This window comes from Ostrea edulis, chromosome 5 (genome assembly GCF_947568905.1).
Source record: "Ostrea edulis chromosome 5, xbOstEdul1.1, whole genome shotgun sequence".
NCBI classification, from domain to species: Eukaryota; Metazoa; Mollusca; class Bivalvia; order Ostreida; family Ostreidae; genus Ostrea; species Ostrea edulis.
This window is the reverse complement of record NC_079168.1, coordinates 57,519,414-57,531,708: the sequence shown is the minus strand read 5'-3', so window position 1 is coordinate 57,531,708 and position 12,295 is coordinate 57,519,414. Positions and strand designations below refer to the sequence as shown.

The window sequence follows — 12,295 nt, the reverse complement described above, 5'->3', positions numbered from 1 at the left end:
GCAAAGTTCACCTCAGAGCAAAATATTTGTCATCTGTATTTCAGGATATTTTAAAAAAGAGTTTCAGATAAAATATGTTTAAATCTTTTAGAAATAATGTTAGATATTAAAGTGTGTAAAGCTAGCTGCAATATGACGTCACACCTGACAACAAAGTAACAACATGGCGGCGATGGTCAGGTTGCTGGAACAAACTGACCCCATCGTCGAGGAAGTTTATCGCCGGAAAAAGTAAGCTGTCTGATATTGTTTTATGTCGAATAAGGTAGAAGTTAAATGATAAGTACAGTTAGTGTATCCCGTTTTTGTTTTGCTCACGAAACCAACACATGTAAAGTTCTGGCCTACATGTTCATGAGTATGTACTCTATCTGTATTTTGTTATGTACACTTTCTCAATAATCATTATTACAGTGAAGCGGAAGAAGTTAGACAACGTGAATATTTGTCAACTGTGAAAATACAGGCATGGTATCGAGGAGAACGAACAAGGGCTTACATTGGGTATAGTAATGTACTTACCTTAACTATAAGAATTCTAAGTAGAATGATAACATTCGATGTCCCAAACCTTTTTGAATGGGAAATGCAAATAGCTCAGTTAGGATACTAAAAATAGCTAAAAATCAACATTAATATGTTGACGGTGCTACCGTTTAAGCGAGCGCAGCTTCATGTATGTACATATTTTGTAATGTCCATGCTTTGATCAGGTTCAATTTAAACAATATCTATTTGCCAAATACTCATTACATGAATTTTGTCCCAGGGTTTTATATCAAAAATCATTAAAACACGTATACATGAATGTGATTGAAATATTTTTATGCTATATATACATTTTATTTCTGCTGCCTTCTCTGTGACTTGCTTAATTAATGCACGACTTGTTCTGAAATAAATGCTCTCAGCAGTCGACTGCCTCTACTTTCCTTTTTTCTACACTAAATCTTTTCAAGTTACTAATTGTATGATAAAAATGCCCAAACCTTTCAACTTTGTAAAACTGTGTTTAAACAGCACTGCCTTTGAACATAAAACGCATTTCAATATAATGATAATTTAAAAATAAATCGATAAATTCAACCATCGGGCATGTAAATGCGTGGACACCCCCCCCCCCCCCCCCCCCCCCCCCCACCACCACCACCACCACCACCACCTTGCGCACATATCTAATTTTTTAAAAATGAAATTCATATGATAATCCCCTTGTAGCAATGTATGTTCCAAAAGAGAAAATTAGAACAATATCTATGATATTGTACATAATTCTAGTTGTAACACAATGATGAAATATTTCAGCATTCACATATAATTATTGAATAAAATTGCACTTATTATTTTTAGTCGCAAAGAAAAAAACCAACAACAACAAAAAAATCAACAAAAAAAAACGAGATTAAAATTTTTTAATCTGACCGAATTCCATCGATTTTTTGTATTTTTTTAAATAGCACTCATTCAGTACCTGTGCTCCCTCACATATTCTAACAATTTAAGTTAGTCTCCCTTTTTTCTTGTTAGAATAATAAATTCCTATTGAGAATTTAGTATTTTAATCAAATTTGTGGTTTGCAGTCGATTATACACAATTTGTATTTGATGCCATATTACGTATGCCTAATGTTTACGTATATTCAATATTGTCCCGGTAGTATGACTAATAACAAGTACGTATTTAGATTCGCCACTTTCAGTCTTATTATGACGTACACCAAAGTATATAGACATGATGTCACACATCATCTTAGCCTGCCTTTCATAAACATTGCACTTCATTAAACATTACGCTGAATGGTGCATTGAATTTTCGACCTAGGAGACCACAAGATTGGGATGATAATCCACGTAAGTTCACAATCATAATCCAAGACGTGACTTTGCGAGATCTCAGCCATTTTTGACAAGGGACTTCTGGGATTGGCGTCCAAAAATTTTTCTTGTTAAAGGTTTAGATTTAGCTCGGATTATTTCCAGCACTTTAGTCATTAGAGCTCGCAGTACGAGCCAGCGCTTCGCACTGGCTTGCTGCATTCACTATAAGAAGTGTCGATCAATGAAGACACTCTCAATTTCAGTGAACGTATTTGGAATAAAATAATTATATGACATGCATGATTGACTTAACTCATTTTTATCCCCTCGCAAGTCGTTTAAATGTGAGTGTGTAATGCTGAGCATGTAGAGGCTGCATTTTTTCCTTAATTGATTTAATATTTCACATATGACTTTAATTTATTAATTGTTATCACCATCTTCAAAATTAGTCATTGGCCCAAAGACCAACACTAGTAAAATTGGGATTGGGCTTGTAAAATCATTACATCTACATATACAAGACAATGACATTCCTGTGCTTTTAAAATCATCAATATCGCTGACTTTCTAATAACATTATAACACCATATATTGAAATGAGTGATGGTGCTACAGTTGATTGATTGATTGATTGAATACTTGTTTAATGTCCCTCTCATAAATTTAGGTGGTACAGTAATCAGAATCAATAGATAGTGTTTCTATTGTGCTTGAATTAATCATGACTAGGTTAAAACCATAGAAGTGGTTTAATTCTTTTGACTGTTATCAAGAGAGGAAGAACCCTATTTATTTTGGAATCACAAGGTTAAGGTCACTTGGGGACTTAATAGAAAATTTAAAGCTTGTAGACACTCTTTGCTGGATTAATTTGATACTAAAATCACATAGCTTTGTCAACAAGGGAGGAAAAAACCCTATTGATTTTGGGGTCAAAAGGTTTAAGGTCAAGGTCACTATGGGACTTAAATTAATAGAAAAAGCCTAAATTGCAATGGGCATGCGCTGTCTTGCAGAGCTCTAGCTTGTAACAGAAAGTCACACATATTTTCCCAATTGTTCATTACTATATAGCGATGGAAGATCTATACATTTTTCTGAATGCTTAGATTATACAATTCGGAGCATACATTCAGTAAAATTTTCCAATCTGAATTGGGAATCTTAAAATCTTGTGTAAATGATATAAGAAAGATAAGTCATTGTCGATAACTGTAATTTATTTGATTCATTTTCCTTCAACAGACACCTAAATAAATGTGCTACAATCATCCAGAAGCAATGGAGAGGTTACCTTGGACGAGGATTAACACGGATTCTTATCAGAGTTAGTAAACATTTCTTCACACATCAATAATTAGTCTAATTGTAGGTATTTTATTAATGCAGGTATAAAGTTTACACTCTCCAATTCTCTCTTCTTTTGCAGAATAGTGTCCTGATTATGAAAATAAACTACTTCAACAGAAAGGCAACTTATGTAAGTCAAGATAGTACAGTGACTATAAATTAGCTCTTGTATTATGAATTTTATACAAAGACACTGAATTTTTCAAAGTATATACTTGATCCAGATTATGATTGTCAATTTGGCATATCATAATTTATTTTTCAGATACAAAAAATGTGGAGAGGATACTATGTCAGAAAATATGTATTTAATTACTACAGTCGAAAACGATACTTGGAAGCACTTCAAATCAAAAACGAAATTGTCAGGTATTATTTTCATTGAGTGAATACTATTAGTTTTAATGAAATTGAAAATACATGTATATGTATTTAGTTAATATATTATCATCTGTAAGATATGACTATGTATATTGAAGTAATTCAAAACTTATTTATAGGAGTGAATTGGAAGAGTACTCAGAAATGCAGGAACAAGAACAAAGAAGGATAGAAGAGAAAGAAGAGAAGAAGAGAAGGGAGCACCTAGCGAGGAAGAATCACTATCTGATTAGTACTGAAGTCATCCCGGGGGTCTTCAACTCTCCATTCTTACCGTAAGTGTCAGAACTAAATATTTCAGTACTAAATATTGTTATGGTAAGTTTCAATATGAAGTTTCATTACAGAGACTATACCAGAAATTTACAATTCTCCATTCTTAGTTGACTGTAACCTATGGATGATTGAAGAATTAAAGTAGTCATGAATGAATATTATGAGGGTCATTAAAAAAAATATGTAGACAATGTCTCTCTTGTATATGATTTTTATGCCCCCGAGATCGAAGATCGGGGGGCATATTGTTTTTGTCCTGTTTGTCATTCTGTAAATTCTGTCATTCTGAAACTTTAACCTTGCTAATAACTTTTGATCAGTAAATGATAGAGCTTTGATATTTCACATGAGTATTCCTTGTGACAAGACCTTTCCATTGGTATTGAACCTTTTGACCTTGACATTTGACCTACTTTAATTTTTTTTTTTTACATTGATCATAACTTCTAAATGGTAAATATTAGAGCTTTCATAATGTACATGAGCATTTCTTTTGACAAGATCTTTCTACTGGTACCAAGATATTTGCCTTTGTGACCTTGGCCATCTTCGGAATTGGCCATTATCGGGGGCATTTGTGTTTCGCAAACACATCTTGTTAAAAATAAAATTCAACACATTAATATGGGATTTGAGATCATTTATTTTTATCAACCTGGGATGTTTCATTTTATTTGGTCAAATAGTATCCATGATGTATAATTTTGTCACAGCGTAGCGTTTCACAGTTTCTGAAAATATCCTCTACATTTCACACACAGCCTGTGGCGCCTTCTAGCTTTATTGTCTAGGCATCTAGCGGGCTGCAGCTCTTCTCATTTCCAAATATTCAGTAAGAATAGTGAAGACAGTGCCGGAGTTAACATATAAGATATTTAATAATTCCGTGACAGCGACACGGCCATCAATTTTCATAAGGTTACTTTTTCTTTTGACAAGTTCTTCACGAATGATTCATTTCCTACCAGGACGTTTGTCATCCAATAACCAATATAGAGTCTCTACCACAAGAAAATCATCTATGTCATTAATACACTTTAGCACAACACACTTTTTACATATTATCTGCTTCTTTTAGGATTTTAACACTTTGTATTGGATATTTTCCGGAGTACAACATAAAATTTTATGGCCATATGCTGCTCTGTGATTTCCTGCAACTTCATTTTTGTTAATTTTACAAAAGAGAACTATCTGCCTTATGTAATCTATTTCCATTATGTCTTAACATATTATGTCAAAACTTTGACAAAATGACGTAATAATTCTCTACTAGAATGTATAAATTTTATTTTGTTTTAGTGCCATTTTTGAGAGATTTGACAATTAATATCATATGATGCATTTTTTGTAAAAAACAAAATTTTACCATCCGCCGTGAACTCTTTTTCCGGTTTTAATTTTTGAAATATTTTCTGATATATCATATCTGCATTTTCTTCAATATGATTAAAATCAAGATTATTGTCTGACTATGTCTACCAATTTTGGATGTAATATGACATGCAGAGAAAGGGTTATGGCAAAATTCTACATATTTTTTGAATGACCCTCGTAGTTGATTTGCTGCTGTATTCAGTAGTATGTATTCCTCACACACACAAATGGCCAAAAAAGAAGAAACCACCATTTTTGTTACAAATTTGCAACTTCCATACCCCAACCCCTAAATCTGCCATTGATACCAGTGGTATTAAACATGTTTCTTCATAGCATAATAAATATTGGTGTTTTGAGCAATCTTGCACCATTTTTATGTCCCCCTTAAAAGAGGGGGCATATTGAATTGCAACTGTCTGTTGGTCAGTCAGTATACCAGGTGCTGTCTATTCAATATCTTAAGAACCCTTTACTTGATACATATCAAATTTGTTATACAGGGCTGTGCTCAATATCATAGCGGCTATATATATGTAGTCACTAGTGCTAGATAAGGTTATGAAATTGAAATTGAACGAACATCTAGGTTAGCCCTACATAGGGATAACAATTAAGTGTTAATTTATGCAGTGCATTCAATAGACCTAGATATCTAGCTTAGCAGCTAAGCTAGCTGCTACAATCTTGATTGCAACCCTGGTTTCCCCTAAAGAGTAGATTACCCTTATTGATTTTAAGGTCAATGGCCAATCTACTCTGGACATGGATTGTCCGGAGTCTTTATCTTGAGAACCCTTTGTTTGACAGACATCAAACTTAAAGAGTAGATATCCCCCATTGATTTTGAGGTCACAAGATCAAGGGTCAATCTAGACACGATATTGTCTGCTCCATATCTTGAGAACCCTTTGCTTGACAGACATCAAACTTGGTACACTGCGTCCCCCTAAAAAGTACATATAGATGACTCTTTTGATTTTGAGGTCAAAAGTCAAACTGGACATTGTAAGATATTTCCTGCTTAATATCTTGAGAACCCTTTGCTTGACAAACATAAATCTTGGTACACTGGTTCTACCTAAGGAGTAAGATGACCCCTTTTGATTTTGAGGTCCAAAGGTCAAGAGTTAAACTACTCTGAAGATATTGTCAGCTCAATACCATGATAACCATGATTTACTTGACAGATACACTAGCTGGTACATCCTAAAGAGTAGATGACCCCTATGGATTTTGAGGTCACAGGATCAAGGATAATTAAAACTACTCTGAACATAAGAAAATATTGTCCTGAGAATATTTTGTGAATCATTTGCTTGACAAACATTAAACTTGCTATACTGGTAACCCCTAAAGAGTAGATAACTCCTATTGATTTTCTAGTCATGTCAAAGGTCATGACTCTAATGACTATTTGGAATTGTCTGCTCAGGCCATCATTAAAAATATTTTTGTTTGATGTACTCCGACCCACATTTTTCAAGGTGGGTAGGTAGGTAGGTTTTTTTTTTTTTTTTGCAGTATCGAAAAAATTGATTATTGTCATAAAAACGCAGACTTATTTATTGATGTTTTCATTAAACATTGGACAAGACAGATTTAATAATAATTGCTATAAAACATTCATCAAAAAAGTTTCTTAGAGAATATAAACCTTTAAAATGAAACAGTCTATTTTTATTTTTGGCCTCAGTATCATGACAGATCAAACTTTATTATTGTGGCTACCCCTGACTAGTAGATAATCCATATTTTTTTCAATATCATTACAGGCATTCTGAATTTAAAGTTGATTCTTTTCAATATTGCTGCAAATTGGTCATGGTAGCTCATTGGTATAGAGCGTTCGCTTTGTACGAGGAGGTCATGTGTTTGAGCCTCGCTTTTGCCATCCCCCTGCTCATGTCATGGCCACATCAAACCTAAGACATAAACATAGGTAGTGATTACTCCTTTGCCAAATGTTCGGCATTTAAAAAACAGGTCTTTTGGATATAACATTCAAAACAGAGGCCCTGTGTCACAGCAGGCATTGGCATGTTAAAGAACCCTCACTGCTAGGGCCCTGAGCAATAAGCATAGGTCTAAATTTGTGATACGTACTTAATGTCTCAATATGAATGAAAAATTCTTGAAGGCGGGACATAAAACAAAGATTGATAAATTGTATTTTGTTTAACGTCCCTCTCAAGAATTTTTCACTCATATGGAGATGTCACCATGGCTGGCAAAATTTAGGCCTATACTTGGTGCTTCTTTATTGTGTCACACCTGCTGTGACTCGCGGCCTTGGTTTTTGTGGTGTCATCAGGAGGACAAAGAGATAAACAATTAAAAAAAAACAATATTGCCACATTGTTTTAACACTATTATTACACAGGGTTTTGAAGAGGAAGAAAACTTGGTGGTTCAACGAATGCAACTTCGTATTGAGTACAAAGTCACACTGGTTCACACTACTTTATACCAATAGCTCTAAATGTCAATGTCTTTTTATGTACAATTACAAGTCATGTCATACACAACATCTGATGAAATCTATACATGAATATATGTCCTTTTGTTATTCAACAGATATCCAACAGACACTGAGTATCTCCTCAGGTCCTTGAAGCCACTCATTCACGAGAAGAAAAAGAAGACAGATAAACCGTTTGATCCAACATGTAGGAGTTACGATCTGCAAAAACCCAGAACATTACCTCCCTTACCAAGCAAGCCTCAGGTACCAAAAACAATTAAGCAGATTAAACCAGACAAAATTGATGCCCCATAGTAGACTTGAATAAAGTTAAAGAAAACATGATAAATTTACTAAACAGCGATATTGAAGTAACAACTTAATGTGGTCTGAAAGACATATTTACTCCCCCTAGATTCCATTATGTAGGACAATTTACTTAATTTTCATTGTCTTTAAAACCTAGTCTTTTTCTCAAACTTTAGAGAAGGTAAAAAAAAAATGAAAATGTTGATTTTACAGCAAGCAAATGACAAAGTCTTACACCCAGTTACTTGTGGAAGTGTACTTATGTACTGTAAAAATTTTAGCTCGAAAACTATTGGAGGAATTGACTGGACATTTAGACCATGTAATACTCAAAATAATTTCTGTGAAATAGTGGAAGCAAATAAATTTGTTACAATATGCAGTATGTACAAACACCCTGCATAATTAAAAAACAAATTATTATTTTTTAAACTATAAGAGTTTATAATTACCTCTATGGGATGGATGGAGAAACGGTAAAGCAATTTGCAACTGCACTGCAGTCACGGGGGCTTAAAAATACTGGGTACCATATATTAAGATGTATTTTAGATTTACAAAGAATACTACATGTATGATACTACTAATCAATGTGGAACTAAAATTGTGAAATTATATATGAAAGGTAAATTATAATAATCAACTGATTGTGATTTCTAGAAATACGGTGAAAATACTAAAAATTTAGTGACAAAATTTAAATTGCTTTCAGGGTTTGTTTTGTTAAGTAATGTACTTGATAATAAGCTTGCTGTTTTCAGGGCCCATTCCGTGACCCCACAGATGTACAGCGTCAAAGATACAAAGCATTCCAGCCTTCACTCAGAGTGGCTACTTCGTTCACATCGCTGGAGGAGGCACGGCAGAAGATGAAAAGCGAGGAATGGGTCACTAGGCTCAATGATAACGTGTATGTAAGATTCAATGTAATTTTAAAATGCAGCATCATGTTTCTAAGACAGGAGTGATCGACAACTCAATAAACTGTCGGACAAGATCTGTAATCTGAAACGCTGTGCTCTTGAACTGAGACAGATATTAATAAATTACCTAATGACTTTATTTTGTTAGTCACATAGCTTTGGCTTTACAGTCTAACAGAACTGATTTACATATAGTAATAACATGCATACACACATATAATATAGAAATGAGATCTACACACACACACACACACCTCAAATTTCAACACCTCTTTTTACATGATACACATAACACTCCTCATAGGTTCATACCAGTGACAGCATTCATCATTAGATGTCAGATTCTAGAGGTTTTGCAAGGACATTAGTTGAGAATGCATAACTTTGCCATTAAGTTTAAATTTTGATATTCTTCTGTTACAGCTTTGAACCATTCAGTCGGCGGGATGTGAAGTATGATCCCTTGCTTCATACAAGATCTAGTTACGGCCATCTTCCTTATGGCTTCAGATATTTTCGCGAGGAGTTCCAAGATAGGCATATCACTTCACAGGTATTTATGCAACACTAAACTGACTTTGATAAGCTTGTCTTCCTCAATTGGTCTATCAGGGTCACTACATATAATCATTGGAGTCAAACATTTAAGTCACCCTAGATTAACATTCTATTTGCCGTCTATTCTATTCTTTGATTAATGATTTAGTGTCCGGCTCTTTATTGCTTTTTGTAAATTCTAGACATATTGTGAATTTTTTATTAGTTTACCTCTTAAATCCTGCATAAACGTTGTACATCATATGACTGTTAAATATCCGGTAAGGAATTAATCAGATATTGACATACCCCACACTTTACATTCAGAAAAGGAAAGATATGAGTAGATATAAATAATTATAAAGAGAGAAATGAAGTACCCCAAATGCTAGGAAGTAAGACTAGAAAATATTATTTTCATATTTTGCTAAGTACTATAGATAAAAAATAAAAGCAATTGACAGAAATTACAAGGGTATACCCAAATCTACAAAGATTGTGAAACGTTAAATGCTGTAAACACCGAATAACATATGCATAATACATGCAGTCAGAGAACGACTTTGCTGCTTTAGTCAACATGATATTATGGAGTGATAAATTCTATAATACTATACATAAGATGTGTTTACTTGAAGTGGTTCCAAACAAATGCAGGTAAAGGTGGTAGACATAACAGGTAGACCAATGGTTACAGCTCATCATCTGATCCAATCAAATTACAGAGATCATGATGCCAAGTTGTAACACAGGGATGTAATCTATTTGATTTCAAGTACATGCATTATGACAAGTTGAAATCAAAGTTGGAAATATAAAAAATCAAGCTTTGTTGTATCCAGTGCGCATGCAGCTCACCATTGCTAAGGACGTTAAACATGCTGATAGCTTTCAATCCTACTGTCCAATTTAACAATGCATGAAATTGTAAATGTGCAAATTAAGACCTGAAGTAAATTTGAAGTACATGTTCTCAGTCAATGATTACATCCCTGTAAATTTAACACCTTCATGTTTAATCATGTAGAAAGTTAATTATAATTATTTTTATAACAAAGACTTGAATTTGCAGGAGAGAGAAAGGATAATACAAACAAATTTAAGACTTGAACAGCGGGAGAAGGTACTAACCACATCAAATGATGTGAAGTGCAAACATTGGTGTAGGTTCTGATAGATTTGCAGTTAATGGTCAATATTGGTTTTGTAAATAGTGTGCAAAAGACAAATGAAGCTTAGAATAACAGCAAAAATAATAGCATCTGACTTTCTGTTTTGTTATACCTTAAAGTTTACCAATCAAATGTACAAGTTAATGAAAAGTAAAAAAAAAATTGTTTGCATCGCATTATAACTGCATTTTACCAAGCTGTTGGACTGATTAGTCCAATATCAAATATATTGGACTGAGATTATATCTTTAATTATAGTTTTGTTAATAATCACCCATTTCAGCAACAAGTTCATAAACAGAGCTGTCTAATTAGCATTTATTGATATCATCATTTGCAAAAAGAGTCACATGCATGAATGATTTGCAACTTGAGATTGTTTTTCTCATATATCAGAATGAAGGGTATGACAAAATATATTTATAGCAAATTTTCAGGACAACATGTTTTGTCTGATGCGCTGACCAAACAGTTGCCATTGGCATAATGGCTGATCAGGCAACCGTTTGTTCCTCTAGTCCTACAAAACACTTGTTGCCCTCCAAGAAAGTCAACAAATGTATTTAAAATTGGATGATTTGGTGGGTGCTTTTTATTTGGTGTGCTTGAATTTTAAAAGAGGTGACGGATGCTTAAGTTTATTCTTAAATTTTAAAGCTCATTGGAAAGATCAGTAGCTCTAAATGAAACTATGAAGCTGTGGATAATTATATATTTCTCTTAATAACACTGTTAGCTTTATAGGGAAAAGGCAACATTACCATGTGTTGCACAGTTGGTCTTGTTTGATCAAGCTTTTCTATGAAATTCTATCATAAATTCATCTGCCTTTCCAATGACTTTAAAATGTTATTTTGGTTAAAGATTCTGTACTTTGCAATGGTTCCTGTAGATGTTCTGTCTATTAAAGCAATTTTTAACTCTTCTGAAAGTTGTACATATGCATGCTAAAAATAAGGTTTTAACATGAAATATACCAACTAACATTGTCTGATCTGATAAACTAAACAATACAATCTTGTTTTGCAGTCTTTCAAAACATTGGTACCACCGATCCCAATATTTGAAAAGCTGAATGACACCTATTCCCAAGGTCAAGTGTTCTGATGACCCAGACTGCCATCTGCCAACAAATATACATGTGGCAATAATGTTAGATTATTTTGTTTTTCATTTAAAGAAAAAATCCCAAAGTGACATAAAGAATACAGTTGAAGTATGAATATTGTACATGTATTTAATAAGAAAATGACATTTCACCATTCCTATAATTGATTAACAGTTTTAAGAATGTGAAGAATGTCTTCTTGATTGTTTTGGGGGTTATTCTTTCAACATAATGGATTGATATGTTTACTGTGATTTATCTGAAAATGACATTTTTTTTCTGTTATTGTACATATATGGTATGTATTTTCTGCATTGTAAATAAATCATGTGTATGAAATGAATCTGCAAGTTCTTCTGTGGTGTTAATATTTTTCCTACCAATCCATTAACATTTTGACAGGCCTCAAATTAAAGCAGATGCACCATTGTACATGTATGTCAATAATTGGTATTCTCGGACAACATGCATACCCTTTTTACTTCAAGACATCCATTATAGGAAAACAAGTCCTTTTCAGAAATATGCTGCATATACTGTATCCACACTCACATGGTTAAAATAGTTCTGCCCTAAT

The 12,295-nt window shown here is 33.5% G+C and overlaps 1 protein-coding gene across 4 annotated transcripts; it reads left to right on the top strand.

Annotated features, from left to right (window-relative positions):
- Positions 1–43: 43 nt before the first annotated feature.
- Positions 44–12,061, top strand: LOC125649958 (spermatogenesis-associated protein 17-like). 4 transcript variants are annotated; one of them, XM_056164923.1, is made up of 12 exons: positions 44–231; positions 415–504; positions 3,067–3,148; positions 3,251–3,301; positions 3,437–3,540; positions 3,672–3,827; positions 7,783–7,933; positions 8,740–8,888; positions 9,325–9,454; positions 10,077–10,095; positions 10,511–10,561; positions 11,640–11,772. In XM_056164923.1, the coding sequence occupies exons 1-11, from the start codon at positions 164–166 to the stop codon at positions 10,546–10,548; spliced, it is 1,038 nt and encodes a 345-aa protein (XP_056020898.1). In that variant the 5' UTR covers positions 44–163; the 3' UTR covers positions 10,549–10,561; positions 11,640–11,772. The 4 variants fall into 4 exon arrangements, with proteins under 4 accessions (XP_056020898.1, XP_048733796.1, XP_048733798.1 ...); XM_048877839.2 differs by lacking the exon at positions 10,077–10,095 and having other exon boundaries at positions 11,640–12,061; XM_048877841.2 differs by lacking the exon at positions 10,511–10,561 and having other exon boundaries at positions 11,640–12,061.
- Positions 12,062–12,295: the final 234 nt, after the last annotated feature.